The following is a 26,704-nucleotide window of genomic DNA, read 5'->3' as shown; positions in this document are numbered from 1 at the left end:
CGATTCTCTCTTGGCGCGCGAGCGTAACTGGACTTTGTCGCTTCATCGATTTCGAAAGCGGCACCGAGGAATCGCTTTTGGAAGTAATCTATATATTATACGTACCTAAGGTTTTGGGAGGGCGATCGAATGTTCCCTAAAACCCCTCCGAATTACATTTGAATGTGCAAGTAACAAAATACGTGTAAGTACGACTGTAAATAGACGAACTACTTCAGAGTGACTGGGTGATGCGATTCTTGTATCGGTATGACGCGCTGTTGCACACTTTTTTACGAAAACACCTGATACTCATTGTAGATTTTCAATAATGTTGAAAAAAAAAAAAAAAAAAGAAAAAAAAGAAAAAATAAATCGTAGTATTTGGTGGTGCAATTTTTTTGTCATAAAAATACGTACACTGTATACACAGAGACTGTCGAGACACATCGTTTTTAGTTTCAGAAACTAATCCAAAAGCGATCTCTTTGTGTCATATTTTACTGTTTGTGACTATTCTAGATTTGAGAAAGTTATAAATATTTATATCGGACTATTGCTACGACTATATTCCTTTAAAAAAAATCTATAATATTATTAATTTACAAAGCTACCTGTACATATGAATTTTATATTCCTGCGAGAAAATAAATATTAACATTGAAAATAAAAGCATCTTCGCAATTCATTGACTTTGTAGTAAATGAGCTCATTTGTTGTAAATAAACATAATTTTCGAACTTTTCAATAAAAAATTTTACAAAAATTACTAAAACTCATTTCGTTTTTTTCCTCATTCCTTGTTCATCGTGCATTTTGTGGTGAAAATTACTTTTGAAGTAAAAATTCGTATAATGTATTTTAAAAACTAAAAAATTTTATTTGCATTAGATTTTCAAAGACTACATGACAGTTGATGGTTACAAAATAACGTCGATCCCAAAAATCACACTGAGGCCATGCATTATAATTTATAACAGTTGATCAGATCAACAAGAATCTTTATATTCACGGCAAAAAAAATTATACTTGCAATCCAAATATACTCAAATGAATCGATTCCTTTAAACTCGAGCAAGTAAGCAGCAAATAACCACAAAGATTGACTGGATATCCAGATGAATAACAGAGTAAAGATTCTTGTTAAACTCATTTTCAAGTATGGTATACAAATTGGCAGCAAGGAAAGAAACCAGAAAAAGTATTGCGACGTCATAACAGGATTGAAAGTAACCATTGTAATGGCTTGGGTGAACAAAGCAAAGGGTAATTTTTCTTTGGTCGAGTAGCGACAAGCTAGAGCTACTAAAATTGAAACTTGGGGTAAGAATGTGAAAAATTTTTGAGTCAGATTAAGCCCCTCGTTGGCTGTGAGATACAGCATGTAGAAAAAAACAGAAAAATTGTGCCTGACATCTTTTCTAATTATATGATAGATTATACTCTCGTCTAAAAATTTTTTACCGCAATAAAAGTAACTTAATGCCGTCAAGTCGATTAGAGACAATATGCATGGTACCACTAACTTGAGCTGTCTCTTATTTGGTAAGATTATGTTGCCCTCTTGGAGGTAAAGGTACATAGCTAGACTAAAAGCTAATGGGTACAATCTAAAATGTATAGATAAACCGTGCACTATGCCTGCCATGATAATATGATCATTTTGTAACAAGTACAAAGTCCACAGGACTAGATATACAGCCAATGAATCTGCATTTCCTCTTGTCGATATAACAACCGCCAGTGGATTGTACAGCCACAAAAGTGCGCACAGGTTGGCTGTTTGTTGTTTGAAGTTTTGGCAGATAAGAATCTTTCTCATTAATTTTGCAACCAGGATGTCGATCACCGAGAAGAAGACCTTGCCGAAATCTTGATACACATAAACATTGGGCATCATTAACATGGCCAGCAGGGGTGTGTATCTGTAAGTATGACGTTCAAATGGAGATTTTCCTTTGGTTATGTATCGAGCTGCATCGGTGTAGACTTTATAATCTATGTCAGTGTACGGTACATTGAAGTACTTGTCGTGATAATTTGAGTACATTATTAAAACAAGCCTTATTACCAAAGCTATGGCACAATGCATTTGAATAGAAATCTCACTGCACGGTTGAATCATCTTCCTTTTCGGCACTGGCTTGCTAACCTTGACACTAGTTGCTAAATGCTTCGACATTTTTACAATACTCGGGGAATCAAAATTTACAGTCTCGTTTTATTTCGAGCAGCTGCTTTCAGAAGGCATGCCTTGAATTTTTCAAATTCTTCTTTGCAATCATCTTTTTTTACATTTTTCTTGCTTAATACGCAAGTTGCATACTGTGCACCTAACTCACGACATTCAGCTACCAATGCCGGATACTTTCTGAATCTTTCTTTAGCGCGTTTCACTACTTCCATTACTAATAAAGTTCAAATTTTACTTAATTTTCGACGATAAATGAAAAGGCGAACTGAGTTTCATCTGTTCGATTTCTTCAGATGATTGGGTGAAACTTTTCAGTATAGGAGAAAAAATAAAAGTGAGACCTAATACTGTTCCCGAAACAAAAAAAAATCGTGGATAACGATATATTATTCCTTGTTCCTTTAATATTGGTCTTCTTTGATTCGTTTTCATAATTTACTTTAAAGTCTCTTTCTGAAAAAAACCAGATTTTCCAGATGAAAATTTATTTCTTATTCCAAGTATTGAAATACGTAAGTATATAAATATTGCAGTCCTAGGATGGCATTAAAACTTACATAATCCACCGTGTTGTGTTCATATGGTTTGGAAGTATCAATTCCTTCACAAACAAGAGAAATGGACGAATGTTTTATGCAGCATTTCCTTAACTCTTCAATCACACCTTCACACCTTGACGGCTGATAAACATTATCTGTGGAAAGGGGGTAAGTGTTGTAGGTGAAAAAAACTATCACAGGTCACGCTGCTGTTGCGACATCAAGAAAAACAAATACATACTTTTCAAACATGTTTGCAACTTACAAGCAAATATCTTACACGGATCAGCAGATTTTACAGTTGACATTAAACTATTTTTTGTTAGTTAATTATTTAACGCAACGTATAGAGAACTTGGCATCATAGATTGCGTTACAACATAACCTCGTAAAAAATCCCGACTTTCTGACTCCACAAAATGCAGCTAATGAAAGTTTTGAATACCGCTACTATCGATAATAAAGGGAGCTCACTTATCGTTAGTAGTTGTTTTCTTATTGGCTAATGTTAACGCGCGCTTGTATGCACTGTTATACCAATTGATGTTGTTGCAATAGGACAGCTGACCAGCGGTAGGTAACCGTAACGATTCGGTTTAAAATTCTGAAGACTCACGACGATCATTAATGGCATAAAAATATAAGTACCTAATCGGAAATCGTTGAGAATCGTCGAGAATCGGCAGACAATCCAGGAGACCATTGTACTAAATAAAAAAATGTTATATTTAGCTTTAAATTATCGATATTTACTACAATATAGACGTTTATAACACAAAAATGTACATTCTATAAACGAGAAAGGTATATTTGCTTAAATGATATTGTAAATAATCAACTTTGCAGGACGCGATTTTTGGGGGAACAATTTACTGATGCTAATTATGAAATAGAAGGCACCTACAATTTCTTAAAATTTTTTTATTATAAAGGAAATAAAAAATTTTACAGTAATCAAATAATTTAATATTTCTTAGAAAAATATTGAGCGAATGGAAGTTACTGTTTGGGAATTCCTTATGTGATTGTTTAGTTCATTGATTTTGATTTTACAACGTTCGCAGCCTTTCCGAATCTAAACTATACACACATTACCTGTAACAAAAACTTTAAAAAAACAGGTAATATTTGTTTTGGAATTATTACGCACTCAAAATTGACAGCGAGGGTGCAAAGTATTCGTAATTTACGTGCACATGTAGGTATACAGCGAATGTAATGAGAAACCTTATCTTATCGATTTTTGACTACTTACGCATATGGTATACAAGAAAGCTCTCGTGGATTTATGAATGTTGGAACATACACAGAGGACAATAAAGTGCATGTAGTTTACGTCAATAAAAATGTTTTTTTTTTTTTGTTTTTTTTTTCAACGACAGATCGGCGTGTGATTCAAAGATTTTTGTTTATTAAGATGAACTTTGAGTGCAACAACAAGAGTCGGTATATAAAGGCATTAAAACCCCGAAAACTGTGTGTGTATACATAAATGCACAATGGCCCGTGCTTGTCATTTTTGCCAATTAAGAGTCAATCAACCAAGATGTTTGATTTATTTGCTATTATCTCTAAATAAATAAGTACGAAATTTTTCTTCTCATGTGCCGAAGCCCACATTCATTATCATGTACCTACCTATAGTTATTTTCCAAACATGAAGCTCGTAAAGAGCGAATTCGCTTTGAATTCACTTACTTGCATATACGTGCACAATTTCATTTGGGGTGTGGCATGTATAATATATATATACACGTATGTGCCATTATTTATAACGCAAAGCCGAAATTTTAAGAAAATATTTTTCTTTTCCGAAAAAAGAAAAATGAGTAAGAAACGCTCGATGCACGGCTGGAATCCGATCCCGCTGCTGCTGCTACTGTTTGAAAAATCAAACCCAACAATTCGTCCTTTGTGAGACCGATCGTCCGAAAACTTTTTATACCTGATGCGGCTGCATGAGCCCCGAAATCTCTGCGCTCTCGTTTTCTCGCGAGTACAAAAGACCATAATATAGAACCCGGAGAATGAGAAAAGGGGCTCGCACTCGTCTTTGTGGCTCGACGGCGTGTATATAATATATACTCGGAGTATGCGCAGGGAAATGAATGGGGTTCTGGATCGAGATGGGAGAGAGATAGAATTCGTACCCAATATACCTGTGTATACGCACGCTGGTCGTCCTCGCGGGGAAGGAGAAGCTTGTCGCGTTATGTCCCCTTCCGTACCACGGCTGCATATAGGGGCTGTACGGGAGGGTGCAGTATACAGCGCGGACGGAGTGCAGTGCGACGACGACAAAGTAGAGGCGAACCAGCTATATATGTATATATAAAAGCCATGGCATGTGTACATGCTATGGGCCGATGAGTGCGTCGTACAGTGGCGCGCCCTGCAGCGGTTCCAGGGTAACTGCCGCTTTTCTCCACTACGGAGCTTATGTATTATATACACGGCGGCCGGGCGGCGGCAACGGCGACGAAAGACACAAACGTCGAGCCGCCGCCAACAGAGAGAGTCGCGCAGCCGCCAGCGCCGAGCGTCGAGAGGATACACTAGTCGGGGTGCAGCCATCGCGAGGCCAGTGTGACTCGAGTATGCGACCAGTGAAGGTCGAGCTGTCGTGGTGGCTATCAGTGTACGGAGTCGATGACGCGCGAGAACTTTGTTGACGATGCATCAGCGCAGCTCGTCGGACGAAGAAGATAGCCCTAAGCCATGATCGTTTGTTTTTGCCGTGGTGCGCCAAATTCGCTGATCTCGAGTCGCTTCTGATAACTATAACAATCATATTATTATCATCATCATCATATACCCGGTTACGCGGACTCTGTGGTGTTTACTATTGAGTGTTATACCGTGGCTTGGCCAAGGGTGTTCCGCGTATGCGTGCACGATAAAATAAAGTAATTACAAGTAGAATTAGTCATTGGTGGTGCGCGACAATAAATCGTAGACGCGCGAAAGCTCAAGTGGAGCTTTTGCCAAGGAAACCACTGCTCCTGCTTACCTGGTTATCAAAGTGTGGTCCAAGTGCCACCACCACGACGGGGTAAATCGGCGCAAGCAGCAGATAGACAGCTGCAGTTATGGGCGACGGAGCGGCGTTCACGTGATAGAAGCCGCACGTAGAGGCGAGGGTGGGAGAGAAGGCTGGACCGTTTCTCTACATCTCTCGTTTCGGGGGAGTGTGCTATTGGGGGTGGCTGCTGATTGTTGACGCTTGCCAATCATAATAACGAATGATGATGATAAGCACACTCGCGTCAGTGATGGAGGGAACAGCAACCATCAACACAAGAAGAAACAGTGGCACAAGGGAGACAAGATGCAGTTGGTGGCGTTGGTGGTGGCGGCAACGGCGGCTGGAAGTCCCGGTGCTGGTGATGCTGCTGCTCGTACTGGTGGACCAGGACGAGGCAGGAGTCGCGGCGGTGACGGCGGTAGCGGGTGGTGGCCCGTGTCACTGGTCAGCCGAAATCAACGAGACACGCGCGGCCTACTGCACACTCCGTACCCTCGATCCTCCCAGCTTGGTAGATCTGTCGGCATCGCTCGAGGGTGCCCTCAAGCTTCGGCTGGGCTGCAGTAGCGCGCATCATTTCGAGAGCACGATCAGCGCCGAGAGTTGGCAACGATTGACCGGCCTGCACGATCTCGTACTAGAGGACTGTCTTCTTTCGATCAAGAAGGACAGCTTCCGACCGCTCGGTGAACTGAAGCGGCTTGCTGTGCGCACTTTGAACATCGAGTGGTCGGTGTCCCGGAGTTTGGAGCTCGAGCCCGAGGCCTTTACGGGTCTGCGGGAGCTCCAGGCACTGGAAATTTCTAGCAACCTGCGCTCCCTGCCGGCTGGTCTGCTTTGCGGCCTGGGCAATCTTCAAGTGCTCAATCTTACCGGAAACCAGTTTAGCAACGTCAGTGATTTCGGGTTTTCCACCGTCGCGGCAGCAGCATCCTCGGTCGTTCCCCAGGAGTGCCATCCAGACATACGGGTGCTCGATCTCTCGCGCAACGAATTGACCTCCCTACCGGAAGACAATTCTTTGTCGGCTTTTAGGGGACTGAGTGATCTATTTTTACAGCACAACGGCCTGACTGATATTCATTCCGATTCGTTGACGGGCCTGGCGAGCTTAAGAATATTAAACGCCAGTTACAACAGTCTTTCCAGCCTGCCGCAGGCCTTGTTCGCGGGGACTCGCGACTTGAGAGAGATCCACTTTCAGTACAACAGTTTGACCACGATACCTCGTGGCACTTTCACTCGGCTCGAACAGTTGCTCGTGCTGAATCTGTCCGGCAATCGATTGAAAAGCGACTCCGTCAACGACACGACCTTCAACGGCCTCATCCGATTAATAGTCCTCGATCTGTCTTTCAACGAGCTGACCCACATAAGCGAGTTTATGTTCAAGGATTTGTTTTTCCTGCAAATTTTGGATCTCCGGAACAACTCTATCGGTCACATCGAGCCCCACGCCTTCCGGCCTCTCTACAACCTGCACACCCTGGAACTCTCCGACAACAGGCTGCACGCCATAGGGCCCCAACTCTTTAACGGGCTCTTCGTCCTCAATCGGCTCACTTTATCGGGCAACATGATATCCAGCCTGAAGATCGCGCCTCTGGCGTTCCGCAACTGCTCCGATCTCAAGGAGTTGGATCTCAGCAGCAATCAACTGACGAGCGTCCCCGAGGCCCTGCGCAACCTCAACTTCCTCAAGACTCTGGACCTCGGCGAGAACCGCATAACCGAATTCCACAACGGCTCGTTCGCGAATCTCCATCAGCTCACCGGGCTGCGTTTGATCGGCAACGAGATCGGCAATCTGACGCGCGGCATGCTCTGGGACCTGCCGAACCTGCAAATCCTCAATTTGGCACGGAACAAGATCCAGCACGTCGAACGCGACACGTTCGAGCGCAACACGCGATTGGAGGCCATTAGGCTCGATGGTAATTTTCTCTCGGACATAAACGGCGTGTTTGCCGGCATCACGAGTCTGCTGCTGCTCAATCTTTCCGAAAATCACATAGAGTGGTTCGACTACGCCTTCATACCGAGCAACCTCAAGTGGCTCGACATTCACGGCAATTTCATCGAGAAGCTCGGCAATTACTACATGATCCGGGATCAAAAAGTGCGCACCTTGGACGCGAGCCACAATCGGATCACCGAACTGACTCCTCTCTCGGTGCCCGACAGCGTCGAGCTGCTGTTCATCAACAACAACTACATAAGTACCGTGAGGCCCAACACCTTCGTCGGAAAGACCAACTTGACGCGCGTCGACATGTACGCCAACATGATCGAGACCATGGAGTTGGCCGCCCTTCGGCTGAGCAGTCCATCGGGACCATCGTCGTCGTTGTCTCCTGGTAGCGACGCTGAGGAAGCCATCAAGCAACCCTTGCCCGAGTTCTACTTGGGTGGCAATCCCTTCAACTGCAACTGCTCGATGGACTGGCTGCCGGTGATAAACAACATGAGCGCGCAACAGCGCCAGCATCCACGGGTCATGGACCTCGAGAACGCAATGTGCCGCATCACCGGTCCCCGGGGTACCGCCGTGGTGCCGGCCAGCTCGGCCCGGCCCGAGCAGTTCCTCTGCCGTTATGAGGCCCACTGCTTCGCCCTCTGCCACTGCTGCGACTTTGACGCCTGCGACTGCGAGATGACCTGTCCCTCGGACTGCAAGTGCTACCACGATCAGACCTGGAACACCAACGTTGTGGACTGCTCGGGCCTGGGCAGTCGGGACATACCGAGGCGGATACCGATGGACGCGACCGAGGTCTACCTCGACGGGAACGATCTGCGCGAGTTGCAGAACCACGTGTTCATCGGTCGCAAGAACATGCGCGTGCTCTACGTCAACGCCTCGGGCATCGAGTCGATTCAGAATCGGACGTTCAACGGCCTGAACAACCTTCAAGTGCTGCACCTCGAGGACAACCGTATTCAAGAATTGCGGGGCTTCGAGTTCGAGCACTTGGCCCATCTGCGCGAGCTCTACCTTCAAAACAACGTCATCAGCTTTATCGGCAATTTGACGCTGTTGCCCTTGCGCTCGCTCGAGGTGCTCAAGCTGCACGGCAATCGGCTCGTCACCTTTCCCGTCTGGCAGGTCGGGCTCAACGCCCGCCTAACCGAGTTGTCCCTCGGCTCGAATCTCTGGTCCTGCCGGTGCAAGTTCCTCCAGGAGTTGACTGCCTGGATGTCGGAGAACGCGCACAAGGTGGTGGATGCCACCGATGTCTGGTGTTACAACAACGAGGTCCGACCGGCCTATCGGCGCAAGTTAGACGTCAACGAGACCGCCTGCTCGGACTACTTTGCCCAGGGTGGCTCCGGTGGGGTCATCGAGAGCCTCGTCTCGGACTACCTGCCGACCCTCGCGGCTACTCTCTCCGTCGTACTGCTGCTCCTCGTGCTCGGCGTCATGGGCTTCATATTCCGCGAGCCGGTGCGCACCTGGGCCTACTCGCGCTACGGGGTACGCTTCCTTGCCAAGGCGCAGGCGCCCGAGGACAAGGAGCGCCTCTACGACGGCTACGTGTGCTACAGTCCCAAGGACGAGGACTTTGTCCTCCACAGTTTGGCCGCCGAGCTCGAGCACGGGGTTGAGGGCCTGAGGCTCTGCCTTCACCACCGAGACTTGCCCTGCCTGCGTGCTGCCGCCCCCGTGGTGCTCGAAGCCGCCGAGGCCTCGCGGCGCGTCCTCGTCGTACTGACGCGCAACTTCATGCAGACCGAGTGGGCGCGCTTCGAGTTCCGGGCGGCCATGCACGAGGCGTTGCGAGGCCGGCCGGGCCAATTGGTCGTCGTCCAAGTCGGCCCGGTCAGCCACGAGCTCGAGACGGACCTCGAGCTCAGGCCCTACCTCCACACGGCCGTCATCCTGCGCTGGGGCGAGCGTAAGTTCTGGGAGCGGCTGAGGTACGCCCTGCCACCGGGTGACGCGCTCGGGCGCAAGACATCGTCGCTCTACCGGCGCAACGTCAACACGTACACCCTCGAGGGTAGGCCAGAGAAGCCGGTGCCGTCTCCTGCTCACCACCACCATCACCAACAGCAGCAGCAGCAGCAGCACCTCCACCACCACCATCACCATCTGCATCATCATCATCCGCACCTTCATCATCAGCAGCAGCAGCAGCAGCACCACCACCCGCTCTTCAAAGACTCGACGGGGACAGCGGTGACTGCCGAACTGATGCAGGCACCACCTGCTTACTCGAGCACGGCCATCCTCGGGCACCAGCAACCGCAGGGCGGTGTTACCGTGACGGGTGGCAATAACAACGGCTCGCAAGCAGGCAACGGGAGCTCGAGTCCGGGCCAGTCGACGAGCCCTAGTCCACGGCTGACGATGAACAGGGCCTACCAGGATAATCCAGGTGCCGATGGGCTCAACGACGCCACCAGGAGGCCGCTGTCCGAGCACATCTACTCCTCCATTGACTCGGACTACTCGACCCTCGAGCGGCAGACGCACGCCTGGAGGCAACAGCACACACAGCAGTCGAAGCCGCAGTCGGGCCAGGCCTACCTGGTCTAAGGGCTCTCTGCGATTACGGCAACTGTTTTTGTTGTTGTTGTTGTTGTTGTTGTTGTTGTGATGGACTCAAGAGAGAAAAATCACGCTCGATATTCAGTGCTCGCGCGTGGAGCGATGCCTATGTGTGTGTGTGTACGTGTTGTTACTGTTGGTTCGCGTTTCTACGATATGCCTATATATACTACCGTGTATACTAAGGGGCACCGCGATACCCGCCAATTCTTTCGCGGTACACCTACCTATCACTTATCTTGCCTCATTTTCTCTATACGCGCTACAAGAGTGTTGTTGCTCGAATATATTGTTTTTTTTTTTTTTTCTTCGTCCTACGTTGCGATGCTACACTGTGTATATATATAAATTACATAGTCGCCGATCGGATAATGATTGTAAAGCATTTTTCAGCTTTTCTTTTTTTTTTCTTTTTTTTTTTTTTGTGTTCGAACGAGTTGAAGTTCCGCGAAAAGACGATAAACACGAAAGACGGAAAAATCCTTCGAAAGTGATGCTGTCACTTTTTACATCGGCACGACTTAAGGTGTTGCGTAGCAGAAGAAACGAATAAATAAATAAAACAAGACTTGAATCAAAAAAAGAGTGAGTGCGCTGAAATTCCTTGACGCGACGTCGCTGTTGAGCGGTGATTGAGAAGAATAAGTGAAATAAGTGAGATTTATTTTTTTGTCCTCGCGGTTCGTTTGTCCTTCATCTGCGGATCAGTCGATGGCCCACCTCGCTGAACTATATACTTGTGCAACTGCCATGAGACGTAAAAAAGCTGAACAAATTCTTGTGAAGATGTTTTGTGTGTTCGTGTAAATACGCTTTGGCTCGCAAAATTAATAACGTTAAGAAAAAAAGAAAATAAAAAAAAAGAAAAAAAAAAAGATAAATTCTACGTGTTTGCTTAAATAGAATGCATCGCGCGAATGACGGTGTCGCCTCGACCACGGTGACCGATTTCGTGTATAATAAGCGCTGGCTGTATATTATACTTAAAGAAAAGAAAGATGGAAAAAAAAAAAAAAAAAAAAAAAAAAAGAATCAAGATCGGAAGCAAAGCAGAGCTCGCTGTGTATTATATTTATGCATGGAAAGAATGTGCGTTTCGAGAGTTTGAGAATCAAGGGAGTGCGAGTGAGTGCTTGAAAAAGGAGTGCGAATTAAGGAGAACGTCTTGTGAACTTTAGATAGGCAATTTTTTATAATTTTATATCGACTGCTAAAACAAGGCTGTTTGTACGATATGTAAATATGTATTTACGAATAATCTTTCGCCTCGTGTAAGATTAAATCTCGATTAAAGCAAAAAGCGAATGAAAAATGGAAGAATACTTCTGCCGTTTTACACATGGTACGACGTTATTGTGACAATGTACGATCATGTCTATACACACGAAAATTTGTGTATACAAATATAAATACGTAATAACTGCTGAAATTCCATTTATTTCATTTATGTGAATAAATTTATAACTTATACGTTATTGTTTCAAAGTAAACAAACTGTCTAATGATTTACGCAACTCCCTGTAAACACTAATCCTAAACCATATCCTATGAAATATATGAAAAACATTGGTTTTCATCATTATACAATTTTTACCATAACTTTTGGATAAACCTATTGAGCAATACAGATTTGAAATTATTGTTCAATAAGAAAGAAAGTTCATTCAGACGGGCACGTTGATCATTTGATTGGCTTCTCGAAAGGGCTGGGCCGCGCGGATCCTTAAAATAACACCAGCCAGACGTCACCGCACGAACGTGTGTGCCCAAGATGGTTTTCGAGTGCCGCGCCGATAAGATTCAATATTTACTCAGCAAATAAGCCGGTAAGTACCCATTCGAGATTGCGGGCGGAGGACCACGTAATTCCTTTCTCCACCCGTGACACAAAGGTGTTATTGAGAAATAAAAAACTCGAGCCAATAACGCCAATCAACGCTCGGGAACATATTTATACACGACGCACACATTTACTTGCTCGTCGTTCATTTTATTTGTCCCGTTATCGAAAACACGTACGACCTCAATATTTATCTGTATCGTTCGTGTTTATACATATATTATATTATGGTGGGTGTGTGCATGCCACTTGTCATAGTACGTGTACCGCGGTATAGCTGTCCAGCACGTGTGATACGTAGTACGTTCATGTTACATCGGTATACCTACTCACTATACGTGAAAAATCGTAAATTCATGCTTACAAACTTGGTTCATTCGTTTGCGTATACTTTTTCAACCGAATGCTCCGAGTTGTCTTTTCAAGAAATTGTACAAAAATCACGAAACTCGATACCTCATAAGAACTCTCAAGTGTACCTAATATCGATCGATTTTTTTTTTTTAATCCAGAGGGGTAGGTAACCGAGAGCGATAATTCATTGAAAATCGGGAGATGAATCGAGCCGAGACCGAATGAATTAAATTTTATTGACGCGAAGCTTCACTTTCGCTAATCTTCGATACAAGTCAGAACGGAGGGGTGAAAAATACTCCCGAGTCTCGGCCGTTACTCGTATAATATAGATGACACGTTTGCCGATTCAACAGAGGAAGGGAGCGTATATATTATCACTCGCCCATCCAAATAACGCGTGCGTCACCCCAAGTCCCTCCCATACTTATATTTATTTTCAAAAGATTTTCTTTTCAAGCATACATATATATATATATACCTAAGTACTCGATATACGCAAGCAAAATAGCTCATTATAATGCAACTCGGTCTTGTTTGCCAGCCGTGCGATTAGCATCATCACGTGATCGCGCGCTCGCACACCCATACATATCCTAGGTACGATGTAGGTATAGGTGTACAATATATAGTACGCCAAAGAGCCTGTTTGTCGAAGAAAAGGGAAAGAAAAACGAAAGCGTGTGTATTTTAGATACTTACCTGTGGGTATGTATATATGTACTGTATATGCTGCACGGAAAGCTATATATTTATACATGCCTACCAGAGGGCGTGCATTTTTTTTTTGTTTTATCAGGCAGGTTATATATTTATCCAGCTCTGGTTATATATACATAGACGTACTGCGTGCGCGGAGGATTAGCGGCACGCCAAGCGGTATCGTGCTTTTTCAGGACGATTTTTTACCCCCCAGACCTCGGTATACTTAGCCCTCGGTTTCTTCGAACTTTGACGATTGCCACGCCAACTTGTACAGGTACTGTACCCATACCGAGGCATAATTGTACGTTTTACGGGAGCACGTGCCATTGTTCGCCCGAACGTGCGTGCTCGCGCGCGATACGGGGCTTCTTGCATGAGAGATCTACCTCTCGTTGAAAAGGTCTGATTAATGGACATCTCGGCGCAACACGTGCCCAAACAATGTTTACATATATGTATATGTATTCGTAGGCCCGGCCGTGAGTGGCTTGTCACATTACTTACTTTGACAAAACTGTACGTTTTTTATTCGCATATGCGTAAAGAAAAAGAAAAAAATTTTTTTACCCTCGCAGGCTGCATTTTTCAAACAGTAAATAAGTATATATATCTTATACGCATGTATATGGAATTGAGTTTGTGTTTGTTGACCGATACCATCAACTCTGTGTGTAATTATATACAATGTACATATATACATGTATGTGTTGCAGGAAGGAATATCATTATTTCGGCATGAGGATACAATTACTTGGGCCATGTTTTTCCGAAAGCCTTGAAGTATTCAACGCAGCGCCGAGTAGTAATGGAACTCCTCGGCGGAGCAGCTGTCTCCACTTGAAAATCCGTCAAGTGAATTATCCGGTGGCCCTAAAAGTTGGCGGACAAAAATCCGACTCTCGTCAAGACCTCAAGAGCATCGGGGGAAGATAGAGACGGGACTTGGGCGCATCGATCGGGCAGCGCTACACCCCGGCTCATTATTAATTTGCTGCCGAGTGCCAGCCACCCCCCCCCAAGGCTTACAGCATTCGCCGATCTTTCTTTTGTTTCTCCCATTCTCCGTTTATTCTTTCCTTTTTGTTTTGTTTTTCTTTCTTTTCTCAAACTTGGTTGCAAACACTAACTTGTTAATGCCGCGGCAGTTTTTTCGTTTTCTCCTCCCCAGAATACATCGCGCTGGAGATTTTTGTTGGCTGCGAAGCAAGAGAGCACACCACAATATCAGCAGCTGCATAGTATTGGAAGCCAATGGACTATCGATTTTTGTTGGAATTTCGATATTGGGGCTCTGGGAATACGGAAAGAAGAAATGAAACGCAACTATTGGAAGCGCAGTGTAATCGTCTGAAGCTACTACTATCTGTGCTATTTAATTATTACTGTGATAACAATCATTGTTGTTTTCGTTATCGTTTAGATAGAAAAAGAAAAAAAAAAAAAAATGATATTTTCATTTGTCGCATTCGTAAAATCACGTTCTATAGCATTATAAATAAAATACTGAATAGCTTCGATCATTAAATATGAAATTATTACCACGTGGGTTGTACGTATAATGAATATTATGTACATGAATGTACGAACGGGAGCAACCTTAAACAAAATATACAAATGACAAAAGGATACAGAGATATATGTATATATAGATATCTTGGCCAGATGGTAAGTGTATACGGAGGGGTCGTTTGAAAAATTAGCCCTCGGAAATGTAATAAGCCGTCCTCTTTCGGTGGGCTCCGATTCTCCCGACAAGTAAACCACGTTAACGAGGTCCCCACCCGAATAATCCAGCCCATCTAGAAAATTCGACGCACAACCCGAGACATTGTAATGGTGTAGCTCTCAAAAAGAGACAAGGGGGCCAAGGGCGCGTGGCGTGTACAACAAACACAGACACCAACAACAACCCATTTGTGTAAGTTTTACGTATAGGTACAAACTGCTGTTGGTCCACCGCGGCAGAGAAGCAGAGCCCGCGATAAATCAGCTGCCAAAGTCGAGAGGAACGACCAAACGGTTTCGATTGACTCTCTGATAAAACGCGTGATCTTGGAGCGGAGAGACGGGGAGTAGGTAGTATAGGTATAACAAGCGGTATATAGCGGCATATTTCGATACTGAGTCGATTTGTACATATGTGCACGAGTAGGCATATACGCATTAACCATCTGGATCGAATTCCCGAAATATTTCTCTGCATCTCTCTCTCTCTCTCTCTCGATATACCTATACCAACTCCACGAGTATTAGGTGTTATATACGCGTGCAATGCACCGCAGCAAGGTAGATGGTTATTCATAGAGATATATGCTGCCATCACATGTACATCTATGATTATATATGACGTTTGATTCAATTTAGAGATACTATGTATCAGCGACTGCATATGGACAGATGACCATATAAGCGCGGGCCCCGAGGCTGGCCCGGCCCCTCCGAATACTTTTTCATTATAACTAATAGTTCATGCGCGGGTATAATATATAATCTATTGGTATTTGTAAGAGTTAGCTGCACAGCAGCATGGGAGTATCCGGAATATCGTAGGTATGATAATATAATACGTACAGATGCGACCGAGATACATTCCTAACGATTACTACAACAAGTATATATGTACAAGACCCTCGGCTCGAGGAGGTCTTTCGAAGCTTTGGACTCGTCTCCCTAATTTATACATATATATGTTGGGGCTCCACTCGGATGAACCACCGAGCCTTTTCCTTTACCAGTGGGTAGTACTACTAACTACCGTCCCGACCCTGGCCGCATAGCTATAGAGTGACACTTTTTTTTCCCGAAGAATATCGCCCATTGCCAGCGAAGGGACGACCCCCTCCCCGACTACCTCTTCTTCTCCTTGAGCAATTGGTCCGATTAGTCCGAGGAGGCTTATTTCTTTTCTTCTCTCTTGGCTCGTTATTTTTCCTTAATTGGAAATTAAGCGGGGAAACCAAAGGGGGCGAAAGAAGGAGAGAAGACGCGCGTCGGAACATCTGTTGAGTGTAGCTTAGTGGATGTCGTAATTATGGGAACACGGACTTTCTTGATCATATATTTTTCAGCGGTTGCGTTGTGTATGGCCAGCTACGGCGTGTCCCCATAGGAATACACTCCCAGTCGTGGGTACGTAAACATAGAAATGGGAGGGTCGAACATTATCCTGGAAATGTATCTTTCAAGATCAACTTGTAACTATACCGAGCCCATTTCAAATAAATACACACAAAACAAGCAAGTACATCTTAAGCGGCAAAAGATAGTCAATACTTGCACAAGTGGAGCGAATTGTGCATCAATGCATATGTATAGCTTTGATCTTAAAAAGTCAGATGGAGAAAATTGTCTGCCAATAATGCCCTTTGAGCTCGCACCTTATGTATAACACGTTACAAGCTGGCGCACCAATTTAAGGTGCCTACGCTTGAAAGTTCGTCCAAGTTTATACCTGTGCACCTATATACTTGCGTGGCAGCGAGCGCACGCGCCAACCTCCAAAAGTTGATATTTATGGCCGGGCCGTATTGTTATTATTGTATAGGGGCTGTAAATAATAATTAAGGAGACTCGTGCGCCGAAACTTTGATAACCGCGTGTACACGGTTGGTGCTGTTGGAGGGAAAATCGGAAAAACAAGCCGCCGCTCTGGTGATCTCTCGGTTCGCGGAAGTGGAGGTAGACGTGCTAGTTACGCGTGAGAAGAAATGTGACGAATAGGGAAAACAAGTGTACAACGGAATTTCAAAAGTCCTGCGAACCCCCCCAAGGTGTTCGCTGCGGAGACGAGCAAATTGAGCAATCAACCAGAGTACACTTCGTAAGCTAATCAAAAACTTACTTTCGACGCCAAAGTCATCGTCGCTTATCGTTCATTGGTACTGTCTAAGTAGGTTCGACTGCGTGTAAAATATGATTTTTGAATCAAACGCAAGTATTGCCGAAAATAAGTGAATTACTATGTATACGTCCGCGACTCTGATGGGCACACCTTGTCCGTCATACATGTACACCAGCAACCACCCACGGAGTGTACAGTTTACTCCAATTAAAATTTGTTTGCCCAAAGTTTGGATGGTATTCCATTGGATTTTTTAGTTTATTTGCGGCAATCGCGGAAAGTCAACAGGCGCAGACCGAACAGTTGAATCAGTTTCAAACATTTGCAAATTTGATGCTTATTTTTCGTGTTTTTTTTTTTTTTCACACACGCACGCGTACCTCCCACGCGATCCCCTCAACCCTCATTTTCTATATGTGACGGAAAGCCATCAGAGTTGTTGCAAATACAAACTTATAGGTATATATAGGTACATGGTACCCGTACGGTCCACGGAGACTGTGGAATTCTTTCGGTTATTGCCCGGCAAAATTGCAGGTGTTAAATGAAAAATTCCCGAAAGAGAGAAAGGCGGTCGGGATCTCGTATACGAAAACGCAAGAATTCAAAATATGATCAAAGCGAGGCGTCAGAGTCCGAATAGACCTGGGCGGTTAAAAAAAAAAAAAAAAAAAAAAACCGCCAAGCCCGCACAGAAAAGAGAGAGAGAGAAAAAGGAAACACGTTGAACAGCTCTCACAGGCGAGTAAAACAAAACTCGTTTGCAATACGTCATCGCTGTAGTCAATCTCTGGGCAGCGTGTGTGTGCGGGTGTTTTTTTTTTTTCCTCTTCCATCGCCGGCCGACCCGTATCGAATCGCATTCGGGCGAAAAGAGACGAATAAGAAGAACGACCGGGATAAAGGGGAGAAGGATAGGTGCTTGTATATATGTACGCAAAGTTGCTCAACCAAAAGAAAGATGCACCGCTACCCACGCACGCCGAACCCACACTACCTACACATTTATAGGGTGCATTGCGCGCCGTGTACGTACATTTACATGTGTGTATGGTATATATACGTACAACCCGGGGGACACTCGTTTGGGATGCTGGGAATGTACTCCCTAATACAGATGGTCTATTGGCGTGTGACATGGACGTGGGGGGCTTATTGCAGGTGCAGGTGAATTTCCGAAAATCGAGGCGCCGTGGCGTCGGAGAGTGCATACATATACTTATCATATCTATACGGAAAAAGGACCCAATATATATATACCTATCCCGTGTTTACGAGACAGTTTCAAAGATTTACGAAAGATATGATGGGTAATGTTCCTCTTCCACCTCCATACCAACAGTACCAGCAGCAGCAACAACAACGGTAGTAGTAGTCATATAATTTCCGTCTTTATCGCGTCTTAATACCTTCGCTTTTACGCATCAGTGTAGGGTTGCAGGGTTGTACCGCAGGACCGAAAAGAGTCAAATAAAAGGAGGAGTGAGGAGGGGAAGGGGGAGAAAGAGAGAGAAGTCGTGAGCGCCATCCTTACGAAAATTAATGGCACGAGCGGTTTCCTTTCATTCCTCGCTCCCCGTGGGTGCTGGAGGGAGGAGGAAGACGCGCCTTTGAGCGCTGCCATAAAGTACGGGACGGACTTTATAATGACTGATAAGAGGACAGGCCGAGATGACGCTAATTTCAATGTATATATCCTCCACGTCCACGAGTGTCTGTTTTTTTTTTTTTTTTTTTTTTTTTTTTTTCTTTTTTTTTCCATCCACACAGCATTCGAGGATTTTGCTTTGATTTCGGATTCTTTTCATCGCTTGCTTGTTTATCAAAATCTGTTAACGAAATGAAGTTGTGTTGTTCCTTCAACTACCTAATTCTCATACCTCGAAAAGTCATAAATTTACGCGGATCGTAAAAAAAATATCCAAAGTACGGCAGCATCATTCTGTACGGAATATTATGTATGAGTGGATACATACTGAGGTAATATATATACTGAGCGACGTAAATAAAGTTCGAGATATCCTGTTTTAACTCGTTGAAACTCCAAAATCATCTGACCGCTTCTCTAATGAATTAATCGATAGGTCCCTGTTTTTATCTCATCCAGTGACAGCTTATTGGAAAGGGTACAACATGTAATTTACTTATAAATCGTACCAATTGTATATTTATATATATATACAGCAGCCCGATTTGCAAAACAATAATACTCACTCGATATACGTTATACACGGTCACGTAAGTCGCTCTCACAATAGCACTTGCGTTACTCGACTTTTCTATTAAGCGCTCCTTTTTATCTCGAAAATTGTAGGGGTTGGGGGGGGGGGAGTGCGTATAATTATTTCGACGAAATTGATGAATAGTCTCGGAGCGCAAAAAAACCTCGGACAATGTCGTTTTCCAATTATAAATCTGCCGGCTCACGGCACGAGGAGGAAGCAACGTCCGAGCCTCGAGTAGGCGTACAAGAGTGGGGGCCTTTGTCGATAAAAAAGGCGAATCACATACTATATACCTATCCATCTATACATATGTACGAAACGTATAGGTTGGCGTGTGAGTATATACATATATATATACCAACCAACAGCCAAAAAGAGGTGGTAGAAGGTAATCGCTACACTCGTACGAAAGGAAAAAATGAGATTAGACAGGTGCTGCCGATATACACCCGTGTACATAATATGTATATTGTAAGGGCGAATGCTTTCGGCAAGAGTTACAGTACAACTGTGGTCTTTCTGCTTCGTCAATGGCCATGTACCAATTCGTATACACGTGTACAGCCATGAAGGAGCATACCTATAATGGCCCAGGTATAAGAAACAGAGAATCGCGAGCCCATAAAATACAGCGAGAGAAAGAACGAGGATGAATAAAAGGCACCGACCGAGCGCGCGGCTACATAAATATACAGTCGCACCGCGACGAATCGCTGTACGGGCTACCTCGTCTATATATTTATATCGGCATCGCCTTCGAACTGTAAAATATATAGTATGCATACTTGGAAGCCACGCGTGACGAATCATTCGTGAAACGGCATCACCACCCCATCACGGTACATACAGGGTGCACTCGCACATACACGTGTTACCTTGTAAATACTGTCGCGTATATAGTACGGGTGTAGAATGTGTGTACAGCTCACGCGATCGAGAAGTAACGAAAGGACCCGTGGAAACTGGTATACAACCATCCCGAGATTCGCCATGCACCGCCGCAGAGACATGTGTCCGCATAAGTTGTTGATCGGGGCAGCTGCGCCGTTCTCCCTACCCCGATAAGACAGAAACGTATATATACATATACACCTATGCCTACCTAATGACACGCGCGTCCCTTTTTTCTAGTCGAAGGGTGCAGCTGCCCGCTATTAGCTGGCTCCGTTCACCGTCTTGGTGACTTTTTTTTTCGAGCTCGTATATAAGTATATAGGCATGCTTTTCGGCTTTTGGTGCACGAAAGGCTCCCCTTCTCTATTTTTGAGCGCCAGCGGGAGCGCAGCTTGGTATAGTTCCTATATAGGGAGGATGGCAGGATTAAAGGATGGATCTGGATTTCGAGTTTCGGGTATAGCATAGGTATAAATCGGCCCGCGGCTTACGGCGCGTGTTCCTTATACGTATATAGGTATGGCTCTGTTAACCGCTCGGTATATATATATACACACATCTGCTTATTCCTCCTTTTCTCTCGTGCTATTAGCTAATCCTCCGGTTGGTTGCTTACGTGGGTCTTGTTCACCCTACAGCTCGCGTCCACGGAAATCATGACGTTCCAGTCGAACAAAAAAAGTCGAAACCTCTAAAAATACGAGACGAGTTAATCCAGTCTCTCTTTTTTCTCGCAAGTGGCCTGATCCTCTTTTATTTATCGTGCGGCTAAAGCCCCCAGGCGGAAGTGATGATGGACCGCAAATAGAAATAGTTTACAAACATATACACGCAAGTCTTGCATCACAGAGTCCCATCAACAAACATATACTTGTAAGGACATAAGATATATTTTACCGAACCTGCAAACTACTGTATTACAATTACCTGTAGGTCAACCTTCAGGTATATGCGGTGTCTATAATCTGGAATCTGCAGTTAAGCGAGACTTTGCGATGTTATTGCCACAATAACCAACCAACTATACGTACGCGTCTGTAAAACACAAATACTGTAGGTATATAACTACAATTTGCTACGTTGACACGGGGCAAGTGAGGCAGCTGTGGGACAAAGATAATTATCACTAAATATTTGCCACCCTAAACTCTTGAACGTGCTATTGATTTTTGTCGGACGGTGTTTTTTGACTCGTGTGTGTGCAGTGTCCTCTCGGTTCGACGCCTCGTCTGATGCAGGTAAAATGAGCACACAACATAACATTATACACGCTCATAACTATTATATGCATGCATACCCATACCTATACCAATACCACAAGTAATATTAGCGCTCACGCTCGAGTAAACTTTAACGAGCTCCAATCGCTGTGGCTTTGAGAAGCCGCACAAACCTTCGTAATCCAGATGCGTCTATTAACCCATTGATGTATAATGCGCCCCCCCCCCCTGTTGCACGTAGGCAGGAAGAAAAGGAGAAAAAAAAATTCTCACCAAAAAAGTAATACAAAACGTATCTCCATATATAATTATTATCTACTCGATCGTTAAGCTGAGAAGCACGGGATTTGGCCACATGCATGGTGGTAGAAAAAAAAAAAAATAACAATTCGAATGTGTACCTACAAAAAAATGTATACCCCCAAACAGTGGAAAATGCTATATACTTAGCCTGGAGTAATTACTACAGCTTGAGCAGATAATATCAGGAGGCAATGTCTGATTCTACTCAGAGGGGAAGCGCTTATTGTCGGGGGTTGGGGCATTGTCTTTGGCGTACAAAGGCGAGCAGCCCTCGATAAAATTAGGAGGTTCCAACGGAATCCATAACAACTTTACCATCTTGTCTCTGAACGACCGCAAACAGCTGCTGTGCACGTGGATTCGTGTATGCCCATAGCCGTTAAATCCGCATCCCTGCAACGATGACGCATAATATGTCTATTGCACATATATTACAATGGATATGTATCGTTGTATCGTTGCATCGTTGTGTATACCCAATATTTGTTCCCAACTCGCAAAAAAGTACTTTTTCACCCCCAACTTGATTCTTCTTTCTCAGACCGCAGTTAATGGACTTGTACGAATTTTCACACGTATACCCATGCACACGCGCACAAAAGGTATGATAGATGACGAAAAACAATCGCAGAGCTTGTTATCGGAAAAAATTAACGAGCACGCTGTTTTTTTTATATTTTTATATAATTGGTGTGGCACAGAGGTCTTTAACCCATACACTCAAGTTACAACAGCACGAGTTTTACGGCATCCGCTTCGTGTATAATAACTCATCATCATCATTGGTACATTGCGCTCCTTGCACTTCCTTCCTTCCTTCCTTCCTTCCTTCCTCCTCAGCCTCGCGACGTTCCTTTTTCTCTCGGCAACTTGGAATTTTATTAACCCCGATTCACCGATGCGTAACTTGTACGTATTCTCTCTCTCTCTCCCTCTCCAGCGCGTAACCTGTTACGTAGTCAATTCTCCTCTCTCTCCCTCTTCATTAGCGCTAAGTTTTGCTCGCTGATTATTTTTCTCTATGGCCTCGGTGAGGAAAAAAAAAAAAAAATTGTGCACTGCAAAGAGCACCGTTAAGTTTTTATTGTTTCTTATACACAAAATTATATAATTATTCATAATTACTGTGTATATAACGCACATACTTCTTTACAAGCTTACCGGGGAGAGAAATTACACTGTACTGTAAGGCTTCATTAATCGAAAAGAGCCAAAATAATGAAACACTCGATCGTGAGAGTTAACCGTATTGAAATGCACCGAAAAAAAAAGCAAGAAACTTTTCATTTGAAATGCAACGCACCCCATGATGGACACCCAAGCCGGGGGCGTATACACCTGTATATACCTATCTGGCGGATCGAAGTGCGCCGCGTTGAAAAATCGACCAAACGAGTTAATCCCCCCCCCCTTGCCGTGGGTGCAGCCAGTTAGAGCTGAGCTTAGCCGTATACAAAAGTAAAAAAAAAAGCCATACCTGCACCACGGCCCTTCTTAACGTTCTTTCACCTACACCATTGCACTCGATTTGACTTTACATTCTCTCGCACGTATATATTATAAGTGAGTTGACGCGCTCGCATTATAGTCACTCCACAGGTATATATATATGGCATTTCTTTCGGGAGCTTCACATAGTAAACAAGAGCCGAAAATGCACTGTCTTGTATATATGTGTATATATGTATATTTTATATATTATGTTATGAAGGAATAGAGTGCAAAGGACATGCACGATGAGGGTAGGAGGATGCACTTGCAAGGGAAACGGATGTGTATGTATAAAAACATGTGGCATCGAGTATTTTATCGCAAGCTGTTGTTCCGGTGTCCGTTCGTATATAACATACTTGTGCACTGTGGACGGGAGAAGGATGTGAGGCCCGTGATTTTTTATCATACGGTAATATTCGCTCGTAAGCGCGCAAGGTAGAAAAGCTGCTTGGCTGACAGGGCGTGCGCTAACGCGAGCCGAAAACTGCTCTTGTATACACTCACTTGTAATATCTCTTTCGCGCGCGCGTGATGCATCACGGGAAACAAGACCTTTTTTTTTTTTTTTTTTTTTTTCTTGTCCACCTCGTAATCGAGGACGACGGGAGACGAGCCGAGAGACACGCGAAACATTCGGCTCGAGGTGTCCGACTTTAAATTAAAACTCGCGACGGCGCGGTGTCCATAATACAAGCGGGGCACGCACAATACGTGTCGCAGCCTTCACGGGCCCCCCCTTGGCTCATCTCCCTTAGGTAGGTATACGTGCGAGGGACCGGCCAACCGGAAAATCACGGATGGCTGTTTTTTCTCTCGTCCACTCCTCGGCTTCGCACCTTCCCCGTGCATTAATTTATTATCATCGTGTATATATAGGTAAAGAAGCCAAGAGGAAGAAAGGTGAAATAATAAGTATTGAAACACCCGATGTAGTGCAGCGAGAGGAGGTGTTCTCGTGTGTCGATACCTACCTCGTGCTTTTTATTTGTCCCGAGACCCGGTATATTTTAACCTTATATTATTATATACGATTTTTTGCAACGCAGCAACATTGGCCTTAAAACAACGGCTCGCGGAGCAGGAAAAATTACCGAAACGGCACCTAACGCGAAATTCTCTGGAACAGCTGGGCCGGGCGTTCGCGCGAACCTGCAACTCGCTCGTCATCGATTTCGATTTAGCAGTGGAAACGATAAAAAAAACTGCCGTGTAACCGACGAGCTCAACGGCAATCGAAGGGTACACGAGGTGAATCGTAAAATCGGAAATTTCGAGGGAGCTCGTGTAGGTGGTACCTAATACTGTTGCCCTTTTCAAGAGAGAGAAGAATGTCATTACTCACAAGGAGGAGCTCGAAGACGCGTAAATAATACAATATGTTTATTTGTGTACATGTATACCTATAACAACGCGAGGTGTGAAAAAAAGAGAGAGGAGAGCGCCTCGTTGACATGGTGTTGGGTGCTCTTATTTGTGGTGCGTGTGTATACAAAAAGGTATATTAAGTAACCCAACGTACCTATACAATACTTATGTAAATGTGCATTGTGCACCATACTCGTGAGATATCTGGCTTTGTCGGGTCTCGTTCTATATTCGCCGAACACAAAAGATAGCACGGCTGCGGCAAATCCCGGGCTGAACGTGTACAATATAGGTACATAGTAAAAGAAAGAAAGGTCTTTCTCGGTGCATCTTCTTTTATGCATGGGCCATGGAATCCCGCAACAAATGCCCCGGCGTGTGGAGATCCTCTCTCTCTCTCTCTCTGCTTTTCCGTACTTGGCGCAGTACTCTGTATTATGTATACATTTTGTACAGGTATATATATACCTCATACCTCTTTCCGTAAGCTGTTGCTCTATTGAGAAAGTAAGAGCTTTCGCGGACGAAAATCGAAGTCCGCAGGAGGAGTCTGCTTTGCATGTTTCACACGGTGCCGGGACCACCGCCGCGCGGCCATTGCTCGGACCGACACTCAAAATGCACATGTTATTTTGTAGTTGGATCCGACGCGCTTGGCACGCCTAATATAATATATTTACATGAACGGCAAAAAATAGCCCGAGAGCTTGATTATTGCCCTCCTCTTTACACAGCATTCAATCTTCGTGTCATTGTTTGGCCATTGGAGGCACACAAAGAACCTGTACTATGCAATCATCATCATCCAATCACAATCGTGTCTATTTAATAATAATCTATACGTAATTACTATTGTACACGTACTTTGTGCGATTTATATGCAACGGGAGCAAACGATTGAACGCGTACACAAGGTTTTCCATTCATCCGGCTGCAATGGTTGCCGTTGCTTAAACTTACGTTGAGAATTGCTAATGATAATAATAATGATGATGGATGCGGAGGAGGACATGGGAGTATAAGAGAACATAAGACGATGCGAGTGAGCCCAATAAAATTTTCACGCCCTCGTCGTCGCTGTTGCGCTATTATTCGCAATTTAATATCCACGTGTGTATAGGTGTCAAACGCGAAGCTCAGCTCGGACGCGTAAAAGTGCGAGAGTGGGTTTGCCGCCCCCCCCCCCCCAAGCTTCCGCCTGTAACGATAAGGTTTCACACGTCCTGTTTTCCATTCCGCATGTGTGTAGGTATGGCGGCTCAGTGTGGCTCTTTATCTCGGACGTTGCTTATCATCTTCGTCCGCAGGTATACGGCTCCAATCTCACGCTACGTACCCCCTTCCTTTGTCGCTCTTCTCCGCCTCTCCGCACCAACAGCGATCCCCGCACCTACTTTACACGTGAAACATATTGAGTCCGTAAAATGTATAGGTACTGAAAAAAAAAAAAAAAAAAAAAAAACATTTCCTCGATTGTTACAACGATTATAGATGCAACTCCCTCCATGTTATTGTTGAACGCAATTTTTTCCTCAATGCCCATGGAAATGCAATTACAATACCTATACCTATTTGTCTACCGATTGAAGTCAGTTTTTGGCTCAATTGACTGAGTATCATGTAACATATACACAATAAACTTTTAATCAGCGACTTTTCGCTCACCTACACGTGTACGTTATACACGCAACGAAAAATAAACAGAGAGTCGCAAAGTGTTGAATCCTTGTTATTTGTTTGGAAAGCTTTCACGTATACCTAATGCCTTCGCAACCGATATATATATATATATATACAGATGAACATACCCATGCAGACATAACTGCGCGGGGGTGTTCACGGAGAGCTACATCAGGCCTGTAAGTATACGCGGCACAAATTATAATACGACTTATGTATACCTGTATATTAGACCGGAGGCACGCGTGTGCACCGAGCGCTCGGCTGATTGATTAAACGTCCTTGCGAATGAGCAGAGAGAGAGAGAGAGAGAGAGCAAGAGAGGGCCAACGTTATACCTTACGTTTCGTTTCGTTAAAACTTTGCGGACCTAACGTAATACGGCAGCCTCGGGGAGCCCCCGAGCTACGAAACTTGCAACAACTGCATACATATAGTACATAATATATACGTGAAAAGAGAGAGAGAGAGAGCCACCCCTCTCGCTAATACAC

The 26,704-nt window shown here is 44.4% G+C and overlaps 4 protein-coding genes across 5 annotated transcripts; 1 reads left to right on the top strand and 3 right to left on the bottom strand.

Moving 5' to 3' along the window:
• Positions 1-836: 836 nt before the first annotated feature.
• On the bottom strand, positions 837-2,161 carry LOC106638050 (Phosphatidylinositol glycan anchor biosynthesis class M). The gene has a single exon (XM_014351069.2). The coding sequence runs from the start codon at positions 2,159-2,161 to the stop codon at positions 944-946; it is 1,218 nt and encodes a 405-aa protein (XP_014206555.2). The 3' UTR covers positions 837-943.
• A 26-nt stretch (positions 2,162-2,187) lies between these two features.
• On the bottom strand, positions 2,188-2,388 carry LOC106638053 (uncharacterized). Its single transcript, XM_014351072.2, has one exon. The coding sequence runs from the start codon at positions 2,383-2,385 to the stop codon at positions 2,188-2,190; it is 198 nt and encodes a 65-aa protein (XP_014206558.2). The 5' UTR covers positions 2,386-2,388.
• Positions 2,389-2,547: 159 nt separating this feature from the next.
• Positions 2,548-3,101, bottom strand: LOC106638051 (cx9C motif-containing protein 4). Of its 2 annotated transcripts, none has more exons than XM_014351070.2 (3): positions 2,954-3,101; positions 2,731-2,867; positions 2,548-2,626 (listed from the first exon to the last, which is right to left on the bottom strand). In XM_014351070.2, exons 1-3 carry the CDS (start codon positions 3,018-3,020, stop codon positions 2,609-2,611), a joined length of 222 nt encoding a protein of 73 aa, XP_014206556.2. In that variant the 5' UTR covers positions 3,021-3,101; the 3' UTR covers positions 2,548-2,608. The 2 variants fall into 2 exon arrangements, with proteins under 2 accessions (XP_014206556.2, XP_014206557.2); XM_014351071.2 differs by having other exon boundaries at positions 2,978-3,101.
• A 2,417-nt stretch (positions 3,102-5,518) lies between these two features.
• Toll-7 (Toll-like receptor 7) lies at positions 5,519-10,684 on the top strand. The gene has a single exon (XM_014351160.2). The coding sequence runs from the start codon at positions 5,955-5,957 to the stop codon at positions 10,275-10,277; it is 4,323 nt and encodes a 1,440-aa protein (XP_014206646.2). The 5' UTR covers positions 5,519-5,954; the 3' UTR covers positions 10,278-10,684.
• The last annotated feature ends 16,020 nt before the right edge of the window (positions 10,685-26,704 follow it).

This window comes from Copidosoma floridanum, unplaced genomic scaffold, assembly GCF_036245765.1.
Source record: "Copidosoma floridanum isolate Cflo_tuat_1 unplaced genomic scaffold, Cflo_Japanese_pri ptg000009l, whole genome shotgun sequence".
NCBI lineage: Eukaryota > Metazoa > Arthropoda > Insecta > Hymenoptera > Encyrtidae > Copidosoma > Copidosoma floridanum.
The sequence above is the reverse complement of the archived record's forward strand: the minus strand, read 5'-3'. Positions and strand labels throughout refer to the sequence as shown.